The 17,145-nt window shown below is 40.2% G+C and overlaps 2 protein-coding genes across 2 annotated transcripts; both read right to left on the bottom strand.

Moving 5' to 3' along the window:
- Positions 1–1,260: 1,260 nt before the first annotated feature.
- LOC118811995 (nuclear factor 7, brain-like) lies at positions 1,261–9,220 on the bottom strand. Its single transcript, XM_036576636.1, has 6 exons — positions 8,586–9,220; positions 6,255–6,350; positions 4,595–4,825; positions 4,066–4,088; positions 2,427–2,542; positions 1,261–2,287 (listed from the first exon to the last, which is right to left on the bottom strand). The coding sequence occupies exons 1-6, from the start codon at positions 8,982–8,984 to the stop codon at positions 1,779–1,781; spliced, it is 1,374 nt and encodes a 457-aa protein (XP_036432529.1). The 5' UTR covers positions 8,985–9,220; the 3' UTR covers positions 1,261–1,778.
- Positions 9,221–11,417: 2,197 nt separating this feature from the next.
- LOC118811994 (zinc-binding protein A33-like) lies at positions 11,418–16,847 on the bottom strand. The gene is made up of 6 exons (XM_036576635.1): positions 16,342–16,847; positions 16,139–16,234; positions 15,753–15,983; positions 14,654–14,676; positions 14,048–14,181; positions 11,418–12,616 (listed from the first exon to the last, which is right to left on the bottom strand). The coding sequence occupies exons 1-6, from the start codon at positions 16,735–16,737 to the stop codon at positions 12,090–12,092; spliced, it is 1,407 nt and encodes a 468-aa protein (XP_036432528.1). The 5' UTR covers positions 16,738–16,847; the 3' UTR covers positions 11,418–12,089.
- Between the last annotated feature and the right edge of the window lie 298 nt (positions 16,848–17,145).

Raw genomic sequence — 17,145 nt, 5'->3', positions numbered from 1 at the left:
AGACCATGGACTCAACCGCTTCACACTCAGCTGCAAACCGCTCCAGTGTGTGCTGGAGGCATCCATGTGATCCAGCCAAAAGAACAACATCATCTGCAAATAGCAGAGACGCCACCCTCCGGCCTCCACACATAATGCCCTCCTGACCCCGGCTACGCCTTGACACCCTGTCCATGAATATCACAAACAGGAGTGGAGACAGGGCACAACCCTGGCGGAGTCCAACGCTAACACTGAAAGAGTCCGACTTAATGCCGAGTATACGAACACAGCTCTCACTCCGGGCGTACAGAGATTGAATGGCCCGGAGTAGTAACCCCGGCACCCCATACTCCTGGAGGGCCTCCCACAAGATATCTCGGGGAACACGGTCGTAAGCCTTCTCCAAATCCACAAAACACATGTAGACTGGGTTGGCAAACTCCCATGCCCCCTCAACAATCCGTGAGAGGGTGAAAAGCTGGTCCATTGTTCCACGGCCGGGACGGAATCCGCATTGTTCCTCCTCAATCTGAGGTTCAACTATCGGCCGAAGTCTCCTTTCCAGCACCTTGGCATAGACTTTCCCAGGGAGGCTGAGCAGTGTGATACCCCGATAGTTGGCACACACCCTCCGGTCCCCTTTCTTGAAAATAGGGACCACCACCCCGGTCTGCCAGTCCAAGGGTACTGTTCCCGAGGTCCATGCACTATTGCAGAGGCGTGTCAGCCACGACAGCCCCACAATATCCAGAGCCTTAAGCATCTCCGGACGAATCTCATCCACCCCCGGTGCCTTGCCACTGAAGAGCTTGCCAACTACCTCAGTGACCTCCACCAGGGAAATGGAGCTTGACACGCCAGAGGCCTCTGGCCCTGACTCCCGTGAGGGAGGCATGTCACCCGGATTAAGGAGTTCCTCAAAGTGCTCTTTCCACCGACCGACAATATCCTCATTTGAAGTCAGAGTTTCTCCACCCCTGCTGAATACAGCCTGGGCGCAGTCACCCCGACCACTCCTGAGTCGCCGGACAGTTGTCCAGAACCTCCTCGAGGCCGACCGAAAGTCTTTTTCCATGGCCTCACCAAACTCCTCCCACGCCCTGGATTTTGCTTCTGCCACAGTTGCAGCTGCCACCTTTTTTGCATGTCGGTACCCATCTGCTGAATCGGGAGTCCTTCGGGCCATCCAGTCCCTAAAGGCCTCTTTCTTCAGCTTGACGGCCTCCCTCACCACCGGTGTCCACCAGGGGGTTCTTGGGTTACCGCCATGACAGGCACCGACAAGCTTTTGGCCACAGCTGCGCCTGGCAGCTTCCACAATGGAGGTTTTGAACAGGGTCCCAATCAACATATTATAAATTAAATATTTCTTTCCCAGTGTGGAAACTTGATGAAATGTATGGACGTTTTAAGGCAGTTTTGTGACCCAGTCATGCTTTTTTGATCTCCCAGCCACAGATTCCTGTGGCATCAACAAGCATTGAGCTTGCAAATGGGCCAAAGCTTTTTCTAATTTCTTTTCTAATTTTTAATATGCATCTGAGATTTCTTGCAAATCTTTGAATCTTTCCCAATCCTGGTGCTGGAGGCCCACTCCCCTGCACATGTTAGGGTTTTCTGTGCTTTCAAGGCACCTGATCCAACTAATTAGCTCATTAAGCCCTTACTGAGTTAATGTGGCTGCATTAACGCAGGGAAAGCACTAAAATGCAGGGCCTCCAGTACTAGTGTAGGAAAACAGTGTTAAAAAATTGAGGTTGATGCCACCTTGTGGCATGTTAGGAAACTACAGCTATTTATGATATGTGCAGTGGGCAGATAGTGCTTGCTGTATTAAAGTAAGGGAATAGTGCTTCTTGAAATGTATCAGTGAAGGTAAATAGTGTAGGACCTTTGGACGGGTCAGAGAACCTGATGATTCCCTTCTCATAGTCTAGATGCACTCTGATGACCCGCGGCTTCTCTGGCAGCTTGAGCTCCCTCCGAGACTTTAACCCGATCCGATATTTCCCACTGATGAATCGAATGCTCCATATTCCACTAGAAGGATCCATCTTCAGCAGCTTCTTCCTCTCCACAGACTGCTTGACCACTCCTATGGTCCAGTAGTCATTGTCTCCCACCTCCACGTCCCAGCAGTGCAGGCCTGAGCTGAAGCCCTGAGAGCCCAGCACTCCAACATATAGTCTCTCTGGGTTATCAGCTACATCCAGCTTCTGCTCCACAAAAGACACGCTGCTCAGGTCCTCCGACACCACCAGCTTATTAGAGGCCGTGTTCGGGTCCAGAGTCACTGATTTGGGAGCTGAAAGGAGAAAACTTGGGTTACCATCTATAAAAGCTTTTTAGCTAACTTTTTGGATTTAGATGACTTTTAGATTAGGAAATAGAAGCTGAAAAGGAGGCACTGGGTAGCAGCAGTGTGGAGGGTAAGTGATACTTACGGTCATGGAGCAGTTCACACATCTTTGCCCGTAAATTGAGGTTCAGGATTCCCAAATGCTTTGCTGTATCTATTCCTGAGATCATGTTAGGCTCGGGGAGAGCGCTCTTGGCTGGACTGAAACACAAGGTGAACAGAACGCTCTGATACACATCTTGGACATGCTTATCTGACAAAGAAAAAACATTTGACGTTCGATCGGCCAGAAGTTGGCAAGCTTTTGAGATCAATACTGACTTACTGACAAATTGGATGACTAATCAGGTAATATTTAAGGGTCAGTCTAGATGACATCATTAAGGACATCCCAGCTGAGGTTTGCTTATACTCATATTCCTGAATACTTTTTAGGAAATCATTTCTTTCTGGCCAATAATGCAAAAGTGCACAGAGTTTTAGGCTTGAATCTCCATTAGAAATTAAAAAAAAATAAAAAATTAAAAGTGGACGTGACCTTATATTTTGCCTGGAGTGCATAGGAAAAAGGTGCAAACCTTGATAAGTAATTTGTTTTGTACTGATGCTTGATGCATGAAATGTTCAGAATTATTCTTTGGTTTAGTAAAGTGTAATGTGCAAAAAAAAGATAAATAAACATCATTAATCTCTAAGCCATAGAGAAAAGATACCTGTTGAATTCCAAATGAATGCATTCCACAAACACCATCGATGCCCCACTGTCAGGCAGACAGCCTGATGTAAAGTTCTGTTTGATGAAACCACTGTGAACACTTAAACTCTAAATACACACCAATTCACTATTTTTAGTCTTCGATTTTTTCTGACACTGTAGTTTGTTAAATACTATAACTGGACAGCACAAATTTAGCTAGAATATCGATAACTGGATTATACAGATATATTCATTATTATAATATATTAGTAAAGCAAAATGCTTGATTCTTCTTTTTTCCTCCAGATTTTCTGCAAGCCATAAAATAGCAATCAAGGTATCTATCATCCTCTTAAAACCTTAAACCAAAGAGTTATCCCTGACAATGTGACGCATCTAACATTTTATATCCAATATTAATGATGGTAAAATAGATTTAAATCTGAAGAAAAAAAAAAGTTTTCTTTAGAGACTATGTTGTCTCACAATGGCCTACATGTACCTCCACCATGAATGTTTTTTTAAAGATGCTTTAAGCCAAAAGCTTAACAAAAGTATCATAAAACAATGCATCAGGCAGTAACTTTTTGAGCTTTCAGAGCCATTAAATTCAGATGTCTAGTTCCTATCATCACCACTGTGAACAATTCAGTAAGTTTCTTTATAATATAACATTTCACATCAAACCACTCTGACTGACTGACAACTTCTTCATAATCAGAATCACTTAATTGAAGGAATTTGTCTTGGTGAGCGCACAAATGTATGACATGTAACATATTAAACAGACCAGACAAGCACCCAGACTATTAACAACTATTTCACTGACAAATTAAAATAAAAATCTTAATGATTTAGTTATGCAGAAATGTTGAACAAATCAGTGGAATTTCCCTTTAAGCAAATCTGAGATTGTCATTCAGAAACCTTTTTCTGATATCTGGTGATTTGGAGTTGGATTTGCCTTTAAAGAACCAGTGCAGATGAGTGAACAGACTGGAAGAATGAAGCAGATAAACTCGCTCACCTGTAGTGACCGTTAACATAGTTCTGTAAAAAGAGGATACAGTACATTAAAACCACAGCTCATCATATCTGTGAGTCAGAATCTGTGGCTACAAAGAGAAGACTGAGTCTTTGTTTATACTAGATGTCATTAATCGCAATTACACTCAAGCTGGCATGTCTAAGCATCACCATTGTTAGAACCTGTCAGAAGCTGTTGTGAACATTGCAGGAATGTTGCTGAAACTGCCAGATATGACTTCCAGACCCAACCCTGGCTGGAGGTGTCTGCTCCTTAATTATTTTACCCCTCAATCCTTAAGAGGCATATTTTGCTGATAAGCAGAATGTTTTACAACTGAAAAAAAACTTTAAATATTATTTTTAAGCAAAAAGTTGCCATAGTTTAACATTTATTTAGAAAGTACAATATTAATACTCGCTTTCTCATGGATTTTTCTTTCACAGCAGAGACGTATTCAAAGCCATCTGTCCAGACACAGTCAGAGAGTCAGACCGTAACCACAGAGCTGAGCCTCGGCCATTCCTACCTGGAGGAAAGTGATGTCATCCATCTCCATCTCCTGGTTGATCATTTTTAGGGTCATGGACAGGTTTGAGATTTCATATGACAACTTCTCAATCCTGTTTTTGGTTTTCTCATATTTCTTCAGCTCTTCCTCTCTCAGGGCAGCGATCCTGGCCTCCTCTTCCTCTCTAAGGAACTGATGGAGGCTGTCAAACTCCTGCCTGAGGATCTTCTCCACACTCTGCCTCTCTTCCTGAAAACAGAACACAGAGTTAACTGATAGCTGTCTGCGTCCACAGACGTTTGTGTCTGTATGTATGAGTGAATAGAAGTGAATTCTTTGATATACAGTCATCTGCGAATGTTTGGGCACCCCTGGTCATTTGACACGTTTTGTTGATTTTCTAAGTGAATGTAAGTTACACATCTTCTACAGAGGAAACACTTCTACACGTTTTAATGCACAATTACTGTTTATTTGTTGTTTTTAACATATTGTGGGGAAATAAAAAATGAAAAAAATTATGGTACATTTTATTTTATTTTTTCCCCCAACATGTTAAACTCGACAAATAGAAAAAGTGTGTTCACTGCAGGGGCGTAGCCAGAACTTTCACGATTGGGTGGCCAGGTTAGGTCCAGTGAATTTATTGGGGTGGCAAAGGAACAAATAAAACAGCAGTTAACAACGTTTTTCTTTGTGTATTTTAAAATTCACATAATAAACTCAACAACTCCTGTTTCGGTTTAGTTTTCCTTAACGTAAACTGAAAGACAAAACTAAGTTGAAATTATGTAAACTTTTAACATCAAGTAAATTAAATGCACCACTTTTTTTCAGTGCATTAATATTAATATTTTAGGTCATAAAAGTTGAGCAGCCTTCGCTACATGTCACTTATGAGTCTAATGATAAGGCAGCCACGGAGCAAAGTGTAAGGGAACATTGGGCCTCATTCACCAATATCTTCCTAAGTGTTTTCTTAAATGTTTTGAGGTTCTAAGAAAAAGTCTGCATCAGATTCATGACGTCTTAAACTGCAGAACTGTTCGCACCTTTGTGTTCTTGAGTGTGCGTAGATTCTGTTCTTTCCAAAGAACAAATCCCAAATAAAAGGCATTGGTGAATGCCAACATCTTCATGAAAACTGCGTAAGTGAGTTTTAAGAAGTAAGTTCTTTGTAAGAATGGTTGGTGATTGAGGCCCATTTTGAGGAAAGAGCCTCTGGCTGGGTGATGAGCTGAACTATGTTTAGCATGAATGTATTCCAATTCGCCTCAGATAAATTTAGCCTGAACACATGTAGCCAGTTGGAAAAAGGAATTAGTTAACATGACAAATGATTATAGCTGAGTAATTCTGGATAGTTAACTTACACATTACCTTAGCCTAGTTCATGTACTGTAGCACAGAGCAGCACTGTAGAGGGAACTCATTGTGGTCAGAATTCTGTGTAGATTAATAAAGCAACGTAACTGTCCGGTTAACCACATCTTTAAATAAAGTTTTATTCATTTCTCTAGTGACTGCTTTATTGATGATGGCTGACTGTTTCACTTTGCATAACTGGGGAGGCCAGAGGGGTGGCCAAGCTTCCCTTGTCTCCACTCCAGGTTCCTTGTAGAGGATGTGTTAACTTATTTTCACTTTGAAAGTCAACAAAACATATGTCTGTACTTACCTTTATAGCCTCTGCCAAGATTTGATAATCTGCCATAGACTTATTCAGGATTTGAAGGTTCTGCAGCATACCTGACACTCCTGACTTCACCTCTGCCTGTGGTAAAACACATGACCTCATTGTAAATCAGTTGTTCATTGCACTTCATTGTAAGCATAGTGTTAAATATGAGGAACTGTGTTCAATAGAACCAGAACTGCGTAAGAACTGTACGCATAATTTGACCTCAACACAGATACAGTCCTCTCTTCTATAGTCTGACCAACACTTAACAGATGATAATGTCTGTACATAGTCTGTAATAAATTGTATTTTTGTCATTCAAAGAGCCTCTAGTCAGGGAGCATCTGCCCCCCCCATTCAGTTGTTCCAGTTCGTCACTCAGTGTAAATCTGTTAGTCATCTTAACCTGCTACTGCCTTGGGTGTGTCAGCTACAAGGATCAGCACACAGAAACAAGAAAAGAACAAGAAAAGCACAAGCACAAGAAAAGGCCAAACTAGCTCCTACTGTATTCCTGTTCCACACTGCATCTCTTCCAACAATCTGAGGATTAGAAAAAACGCATGTGCATACATGAAAATGGAACAAGGCCACACAGTATGACAGCCCCACTGCTTTCAGGCAGCTCTGGAGCTCTGCCAGACCCAGTTGGTTTACAGAGTGACTACACATTTACAATCCATGGACCATGATCCACCATTACAGGTTATTACTTTCTGTTATATTATATCAGGACGATTTAAAATAGTTTAGCAGTGAAAAGTGTTCCTATATTTTAAGAGCAAGACTTTTTTTGTTCAAATGAAGGTAGAATCTTTCACAATTTAAGGTTAAAAACAATGAAAAAATGCATTTCGAGGTTGTTTGCAGGAATAATCATTGATTTCACTGAACATAGTTTTGTCCACCAGGCCCATTTACACCACTTCTGATCAAACACTTCAAAAATAATTTTCAGTCTAATGAAAATCTGTTTCTGCTTCAGGAAGCATCCTCTTTTGCTCAGGAAAACTGAATCTGACAGCTGTACTTGGGAATTTAATAGCATCTTTTCTTCACATCTCCAAACCCACAGCCAAGCCTGTTACTGTCAGTCTTCTTAAAATATCCACACATGAGTATGATTCACAGGAAATGACATCATCTGGTGACCACTTGTTCCTTACAATATTACAGCACTACTCCTCCTGTAGCGTAATGCTTATTTGCACTACTGTACAGGTAGATCTTTACAAATGTTCATCATCTCTGTTATATTCTGTGTATGATATTGTTTATAGTATATTTTATAATACATCTACTTGACCTGCATACATACAGATATACATATCTGCATATGTACAAATATCTACATATCTCATACGTACATCTCCTGAGCTCCTTTCACATGGACTGTTTTGTTATTATTATTCTTTAAGGGATTTTACCTTTCTCTTTAAAACGTGTGTTAACAGTCTGTGTGCTGTCTGGTCTGTTTAGCATGTTACATGTCATACATGTGTGACTCACTAAGACAAATGTCTTGTATGTGTAACACCTGGTGAAATTAAGTGATTCTGATTTAAAAAAATAATAAATAAAAATGATCAATGGCATAATTTCACTGGGTTCTGTACACACGTAGCCTGTGTGTTCGAGGAGTCTGTCCCAAATGTATGCTTTTAATTTTAGTGCCCTTGAGGTTTGTCGCCCTACAGGTCCACACGTCGTTGATGTCACCCAGGTGTGTTTGAACAGAATTTGAATGGTAATAAGTGAGTTTGGCCTACAAGTCAGAATACAAAGTTCAACTATTAGAACCATATTGGGTTACTGTTCTGTATTGTGCCTCATTCGAAAAGCACTCACAGCTGAAACACTCCTTATAACTTCAGCATCAGTGGGCGGGGCTAAACTGCCTTAGGCTGAATAGGCAGATAAATGTAAATTAGCTGGTTCTTGTAACATCACAGAGACAGTGAACTAGAGGGTGTTTTGGCAGCTTAGTTTCCATATATGGACTAAAAGGACTGGGCAGTGAATGGTACATTTTAAAACTTTGACAATGTTTACGTACTACTTAGAGCTCCTTTACTTAAAAAAAAACGAGAGAAATTTAGTTTTTAATGATATGTGCCCTTTAAAGAATTCTACAGAACATGTTACTGAGTGAAGGGACAGGGGGTCAGTAGGTTTTGATTTCTGAGGGGTGGCTAACCCCTCCGTGCCCCAAAATCTGCACTTGAGCAGCTAAGACTGAGTGAGGGAGTTAAAAGCGAGGTTCATAAAGTGCGTCGCATTTGAAAAGCAAGTATGTACCAGCTTCACTGCCTCTAGCCACTTTCTCACCTTCAGCTCCTGCACTGCTTCCACAATAGGAGCACACTGATGATTTTTATGCTTCTTTGAGGTGTAACACACCACACAGATGGGCTGCTTATCTTCAAAGCAGAAGAGTTTGAGCTTCTCGTCGTGCTCTGGGCACATATCGTCTGCTGGAGTCGCAATTTCTCTGTTTTTAAAGTTCTCACAGAGGCTGGAGAAGGCCAGGCTCCTGGTGGGCTCGTCCCCTGAGCACTCCTTCCTACAGACTGGACACAGCAGCACCTCCTGAATGCTCCAGTACTGCTGCAGACACTCCTCACAGAAACTGTGACTGCATTTCAGAGCCACAGGGTCTTTAAACACAGCACAGCAGATCGGACAGCTGACGCTCTCCTCCGAAATGGACACATTAGTAGTAGCCATGTTGCAGTATTACAGTCGGGGTGACAGATCGACCTCAGCGCTCGACTCTCCAAATCTCTAACTGAACAGCTCCGGTCCTTCTTTAACGCCAAGCTCTCTTTCAAACCTACCCCTAATGCAGTACTGGTCCCAGCATGCATCTCCTTGGGTACTAACTCCGCTCTCTCCGCCCCTTTCAGCAGCGCAGTTTCGTTTCTCTGACAGCTGGTTTTGGGGGGGGTCTGTCCACTTCCTGATTCTCCCGCTAGATCAGAAAAATCACTGCAAACCACCAGAGGGCGCCCGCGAGCGAGTGCTCACTGAACGGCCAAAACCAAAAAGTTCAAATATTTCCTAACCGCCTTGTCTAGAACCTTCCTTTACTTTTAGAGAGTAGAATGACGTACTTCACTAAAAAGGAAAGAAAAATTACCTGTATGTTTCTGTTTTTCTACAGCAAATGGGTTTTGGGCAGCAGGACATGATTGGTTGGCATTATTGCTACTGGGCACTGATTGGTTGGCATTAGTGCTACTGAGTTCTGAATGGTTAGCATAACTGCTAATGAGCGCTGACTGTTTAGCATAACTGTTACTGAGTACTGATTGGTTAGCATTACTGCTACCGAGTGTTAATTTGTTGGCGATAATGCTATTGGGTGCTGATTAGTTAGGACTACTGCTACTGAGTTCTGATTGGTTAGTATTACTGCTACCGAGTGCTGATTGGTTGGCATTATTGCTGCTGAGTGCTGGTTGGTTAGCATTACTGCTACCAAGTGCTGATTGGTTGGCATTAATCCTACTGAGTGCTGATTGGTAACACTACTGCTACTGAGTGCTGATTGTTTAGCATTACTGCTACCAAGTGCTGATTGGTTGGCATTAATGCTACTGAGTGCTGATTGATTAGCATTACTACTACTGAGTGCTGATTGGTTGGCATTATTGCTACTGAGTGCTGATTGATTAGCATTACTACTATTGAGTGCTGATTGGTTGGCATTACTGCTACTGTGTACTGATTGGTTGGCATTACTGCAACTGACTTCTGATTGGTTGGTGAGCTGATCAGCTCATTGGGTAAATGAAGCGGTTTGCTGACTGGCATCACGACCATACATGATGCGTTGTTTTGAGTCCTGTGTTTGTAAGCAGTGATACCGTAAACAGAATGATTAGAGCTTCAGAACATATCTCGTCAGGATCATCTTCAGGTTCTTGAGGCCAGTCATTTAAAGATCTGCACTCCTGCACTTGGCTGTCAATACTGGATCCCTGAACTGCAGTCTGTGCAGATGATGCAACTAGGCAGACACGAGTGCTTACAAATATGAAATTGCTTCACAGCCTCTTATATCGACTTCTTACATTTTTTTTTAAATCCATTTTTTGTGTATTTCATCAGGGCTCTTTTGCCATCTGTTGCCTTGTCTCTCTTGATGACAGACTCTTCTCTTCCTTTTAAACATGAGGATGTTCAGCCCGACAAAGACAATTTTAGCTAACGCTAGTAAATGAATAGCCAACCCAGCTTTAAACAGTTGTACACAATAAAACCATAGTATTTTTCCATTAAAACAAAAAAGTTTACTTAACTGCAGAAAATATGTGTTTCAGTAGTGACAATTCTGATCAGTAACACCCTGATTTACAGTCTTTGGGGGACATTCACTCCAAAACAATAGTATCTAACTGCTCACCATGTGACCATGAGGGACAGGGATGCAGTGTCACCTTATGCTCTAAAATGCAGGGATGTGGCTAAAATAAGTCTCCACCTATGGCATGAAACTCTTGGTAGTGACATGACAACATAAGACAGCACTTTTTGAATAGTGTTTTTATTTAAAAATTAAATCTTTCACATTTAAAATAAATTAAAAAGATCTTTAAAAACATCATTGCAAAAAACACACAAAAAATGTAAGTATTATTTTCACAAGTAGAAATTTAGGAGTCCCACAATAGAAAATGCCTTATAAATGATGATTTTGTATATATTTAGCTCAGTGCTATCGCTGTAAATGCCTTGGCTTTAAATAGATCATAATATACGGTGTGTAAATATTTAATATTTAAGTTATTGCATTTAAATAGTTTTTACTGTGAGACCACAGTTTGAACTAATTTGGTAGAATGGTCCATATAAGAAACAGTAAGTAATACTGAGTTTTTCCCCATACTCTATAAGAGGACAGGTGATGCACTTGTTATCCATTGTGATATACACACAACCAAAAAATGAATATTCTAGTATGATTCTGTCATATGTTCTTTTAATTTGTGATCATTTTTGTATTTTGTTTACAACTGCTTTCTGTTTTTTTCTTTTTTAAACTTGTTTATAAAAAAGTTTATATAGCAAGCAAACATTCATTTTTGATCATTTCACCATGACAACTCTCCTTTACATTGAGTTTATTTTGTAATAAGATTTTAGAATGTTTGTTCCTTCTCCAGTGAAGTTACCATTTTGGACATAGTGATTTTATTCCACCTGCAATAATATATTAAAGCATATAAAGTCATACAATGAAATGTTATTATTAAAAAAATCAAGGATTTTTGGACATCAGATATATGTCACCATAAGATTTGGACCAGCCAGTGTGCACTACTGTCCAAAAGTCTGGAATCACTGGTCATATTAATAGCTGCTTATTTTTTATTCAATATTTCACATTTTCGGAACATCATTAAGTTAAATGAAATGGTAAATAATATGCTGTAATTATCTATTTAAGGCCATTTCTTGATGTGTTATCTGCCTTGAGATTTGATCACCATTTCTCAAATATGAGCCATTTTGAACATTTTGTAATTCATTCTCAGTTTTCTACAGCTTTCATACTTATCTAATCATGTACTGCTCTGCTCATCTTTCTGTACACATCTAATATTTTTTTATTTGTTTATAACTTCCTACAAATTAAGTGAAATCTATGAAATGGTAAAATAGTAGCATCATGAAAGAATAATTTTATACATGTATCTGTTATAAAATTGCATTCAAACCTGCGATTTCAAACCTTTAAAATCCCTTGCTGAGCAGTGCGGACCTGTGTATAAATTGAAATATTAGGACAAATTGAAATATTATAAATCCAATATTTAAGGTTTTCTACTACCATGACAGTTTGTTTGCCGGGTAGAGGTTCAGTGGTTCTTCTGGATCACCAGTGCAGAAATATGGGAATACTGTCTCTGTAAAAGTAATGTTTGTGAAAGTATGGAGGCTAACGTTTCTAAATGGGTCATAGAATCTTATTTTGCCTTTTTCATAGTCCAACTGCACTCTGATGACCAGTGGACACTCTTCTAGGTTGAGATCTTTCCGAGACTTTGCCCCGACTCGATATTTCCCACTGAAGAAACGAATACTCCACATTCCACAAGAAGGATCCATCTTCAGCAGCTTCTTCCTGTCCACAGACTGATTGACCACCCCAATGGTCCAGTGATCATTGTTGCCCACCTCCACGTCCCAGCAGTGCAGACCTGAGCTGAAGCCCTGAGAGCCCAGCACTCCTACATATAGTCTCTCTGGGTTATCAGCCACAGCCAGCTTCTTCTCCACAAAAGACACGCTGCTCAGGTCCTCCGACACCACCAGCTGTTTGGAGGCCGTGTTCGGGTCCAGTGTCACTGGAGCTGGAGGAGAGAATGGTCAGATTAGTCATTTTATGTGTTGTCTTTACCATAAATTGATTGGGGCTAAGTTGAATTACTATGACTCGTTCACTGGATGTTTTAGTAGATAATCAGGGTGTATGCGTATTAGTCTTAAGCACACAGTAAGACGCATATTAATTGAATTATGATCGAATCACTTAAACCACTTTGGGAGGAGGTCAGAGACAGATCTTAAACACATTTAACACAAGTGTTAACAGAATGTGTTTTCATTGTCCATATACAATTACGTGAGCTAGAATACGTCTGCTGAATGCTGACCAGCAGGTGAGATTATAAACAAGGAAGCAAAACAAAGAGGATACGCAAGGTCAGGAATGCAGGTAGTGGGGGTTCTGAGAGGGCTGCAGCACGTCTCGATTACAGGACTGCAACTGTTAAAAATGACAATAAAAACTTCCTGAACTTTATAACAATTTGAGCATAGAACACAAGTGTGCTTGTTTTAAAGCAGAGTTTGTATATTTATATTTTAAATAAAATACAAACTGCAGTAGTTGTGCACTGTTTAAGTGATGAACCGTATTGTCATTACAGTGAACCGACAGCTGCTGGCTGCTTTGGGGCCTCGTCGCTAAAACACACTCTGGTTGAGGTCTAAAGAGAGAAAGTCTCAACGCAGCCTAATATTGCTTTTTAAACTTAAAATAATCATTTATCCTTATAATTTTAATCAACCTTTATATCTCATTTCAGTGTTAAATCTCATGGTGTGACAATAAATGTGACACAATTGGTTACCACACCACAAGTTCATCCAGAACAAGAGAGCAGAGAGTGTCAGTTAGATGTATGTTTTGTCATCTCTGGCCTCATTATAGCACAGTATGACACATTCTATTTGATGTAAATAAAAAAAAAGAAATAAAAAGACAAATAAATTTTTGTGAAGTCCTCGGCTATGCCACATATACACTGCTTCAAATTTCAGCCCCGCCCCCCCTCCCCCAACTTAAAACACCTTACCATGTCCTTGCACAAAGCTGGAGTTAGCCCCAAACCTAAAGCTTTCTATCACTCTGGGCAGATGAAAGCTTGTTGGGTCTTAGAGCCTGTTTACGCTTTTCATTACCACGTGTTTCATGTCTGGATTGTATCTGGATAAACTTAGGCCGGATTCCCAGTGGGGCCGGATGAGATTTGATTTTATTTTTTCATGTGAAAAGCATGTCAACACATACGTCATTTCCATTTCACTGTTACCCTTGTTATGATACGAGTGGACGGGCTCGTCTTGGTTGCTTTCATCGGCCTGGAATGCAAGAAGGCTCTTGGTTTACTCCAGCCTTGCATATCATCCATTCTGTGCATACTAGCAAATATAAAATAGTTTCAGTTGTAATGATTTGACGTTACAGGTGTTCACTGGGTACAGTGTGAAAGACTTACCATTTGAAATAAGATTCTGCATTTTGGTCCAAACTGTGAACAGCAGGGTTTGAATGGGATTCGTCTCATCTCTCTTTGTCTTTAAACCCTTCTTTGTCTCTAAATTCACTTTTGGCACTGGAGGGTTTTCTAATCTGTAATATTAAAATGAAATAATACAAATATTCATATGTAATAAATTTGATTACTCAAAAAATGTATTGTTGTATGAGCTTAACTTAACTATACCACATATTTCCACTCAATCAAATGGAGTATAGTCAGTACACACAGTTCAATCGCTGATTAAATAAAGTTGAAACATTTCAGTGCAATTTATTTCAGTTTCATTGAAATGAAATTCTCTTTGGATCAAAACAAACAGTGTTCATTCCTTGAAATGCACTTTCATAATATGTTGTCCATTTTATGTAATCTGGCTGCTTAAAGACAACACAATTTGTTTATCCAATGTCCACATATTCTTAGCTTGTACAACCCTGGGGTTTAATTTTTTTTTGAGTTTACTGATCGTAAAACATGTTTGTGAAATAAGCAAACGATCAAAATCATGCAAAAATAATGCACTCAAATGAAGTGTTGTGCTAAATGTAATAACAAACTTACCTCTTAATGTTTTCAGAGTACATCTACGTGAAATGAACACAAGAGAAAATATGCAGTTATTTCTATACAGTGTTAGTCATTTATACATGCACCAAGAGAAACTGAACATTGTTCTGCACGCTGTGTGATTTATGTGGAGGTTAATTGTAATGCAGGAAGAAAATATTGTTTGTTGGAATCCACATTATATAGTAGCCTGTTGTCAGCATCCCGATGGCACCAAACTTTACAACACAAACAAAATATAACACAAAATACTGTAAATAAACTTTAATAATTAGTAAAACATTCCCTGAACTTGACTAACTAATGAGGATTAAAGCTATTGTTGTGTTATTGCCCCATTTTCAGCCCTTGATTCTTGCTGCCTGAATACAATGGTGAGATCTAATGATTAAACTGACCTGCTGCTGTCTTTTATGTCTGATCTATTGGGCCCTATTCAGATTGTATTCCTGCTCTGAATTTCAGTTTGGGGAGACCTCACACATATTTGAATTAATTGACTAAAAATAGGTGGACGTAGGCATGAATGCTCAGGGTGAATTGAGGTAGGTATGCAACAATCAGCATGAGGTCACATTTGTTTATATTGTGGTGTCATGTAGAGGAAGAGTTGGGTGAGGCCATTATCTTTCTTTTTCTCTTTATATTAACCGAAATGGCAAAAGAAATATGGCTATGTCGCCCACTTTAGTGTACAAGCTGTCCAACCAAAACGGCAAAAGAAAACACAGCAATGATGCCAACTTTTAACGTTTCAGCTGTTCTCTCTCACTCCTCTTCTTCATGCTTCATTGTAAGCTATTTACACATACATACAAACACAAGTGTTCTCTGACGCCACTACACCACTATACATATGTATGTATGTAGGTATGGAGTTTTAATTGTGACCTTTCTCCAGATTTTCACTCTGCAGGTCATGTGACTTCACTGTACTGTACATTTGCCTGTTCTATTTCTTGCTTCTGGTAGAACTAATCCAACATTATTTCTCAATGCAGTGCTGAAACTGTTTTAGTGTCATAGCTCCTTTCATAAATTCATCTTTGAATGGAATTCATGCATATTCAGTACATGTCTGTGTGTGACATACCTTCAGGAATGTAGCGTTGCATGCTTCCATTTCCTGCCAGGCAAACGCAATGGTTTCTGAGAGAACTGCTATGTTTGTGGACAGCTGATTAATTTTGGCCTGTATTTTCTCATTTTTTTCTTTTTCTCTTTTTCTCAGAGCAGCGATCCTGGTCTCCTCTTCCTCTGTGAGGAACTGATGAAGTTTCTTAAATTCTGTTTTGATCTGCTCTTCCACACTTTGTGTTTCAGTCTGAAATGATAAAGATTATTAGAACGTTATTTCTGTTGATTCCCTGCCTGTTTGTCACAAGTTAAAAACCATCTCCAGCACACCTGAACTTATTTACCAAGAGCTTGAAGATTCTGGATCCTAAATAAATGGTTGAGAAATGAGGCAACACTCACCATAATTTGATCAGCTTGTTGTTTATAGTCATCCTGCACTGTACTCATGTTATCAAGGGTTACCTTCAGATTCTCTATTTTCACCTTGAGGTTCTCCTAGAATAAAAACCAAGATCCTTTGAGAATTCTTTTCAGAATGTATAAGATCAAACTGATCACTTTTCAGCAGCCGAGAAAGTCCAATTTCAAAGACCCCTCCTCACCTTTAGCTTCTGCACTGCTTCCACAATAGGAGAACATTTATGATTTTCATGCTTCTTTGAGGTGTAACACACCACACAGATGGGCTGTTTATCTTCAAAGCAGAAGAGTTTGAGCTTCTCATCGTGCTCAGGGCACATATCGTCTGTTGCAACTGCCAATTTTCTGCTTTTAAAGTTCTCACAGAGGCTGGAGAAGGCCAGGCTCCTGGTGGGCTCGTCCCGTGAACACTCCTTCCTACAGACTGGACACAGCAGCACCTCTTGAACACTCCAGTACTGCTGCAGACACTCCTCACAGAAACTGTGACTGCATTTCAGAGCCACAGGGTCTTTAAACACTTCACAGCAGATCGGACAGCTGAAATCCAGCTCCAGGCCTGACAGATCCTCTGCCATTGCTGCAGAATATTTCTTGTACTTGTATTGTAAGCTGGTTGCAAGAGTTCTACAAACAAGGCTGACACTTCCTTCCGCAATACAGCTCTTAGCAGTTTCTGTTATCGGCAACCTCGCCCTTTACCGTTGCCATTGGTTTCATTTTATGGGAAACGTTACTAAGCAGTCACCTCCACTCTTACCTCCACTAGATGTCAGTATGTATCCATGAAAGATGTCTCTGGCTTGAAACTTGTGAACAGTCAACATGTGTGCAATGGGCTGGTGCATGCTATCAGTGAAAGAGTGATATAATAGGGCTGTTGTTATTTCTTTAGGTACAGCATTGTGCAAAGGTCAGAGACCACCCTTCATTTATTGAATTTCCAGTCTAAATGGCCATTAAGCCATTAGGCCAACATATAGATT

Source organism: Colossoma macropomum, unplaced genomic scaffold, assembly GCF_904425465.1.
Source record: "Colossoma macropomum unplaced genomic scaffold, Colossoma_macropomum, whole genome shotgun sequence".
NCBI classification, from domain to species: Eukaryota; Metazoa; Chordata; class Actinopteri; order Characiformes; family Serrasalmidae; genus Colossoma; species Colossoma macropomum.
The sequence above is the reverse complement of the archived record's forward strand: the minus strand, read 5'-3'. Positions and strand labels throughout refer to the sequence as shown.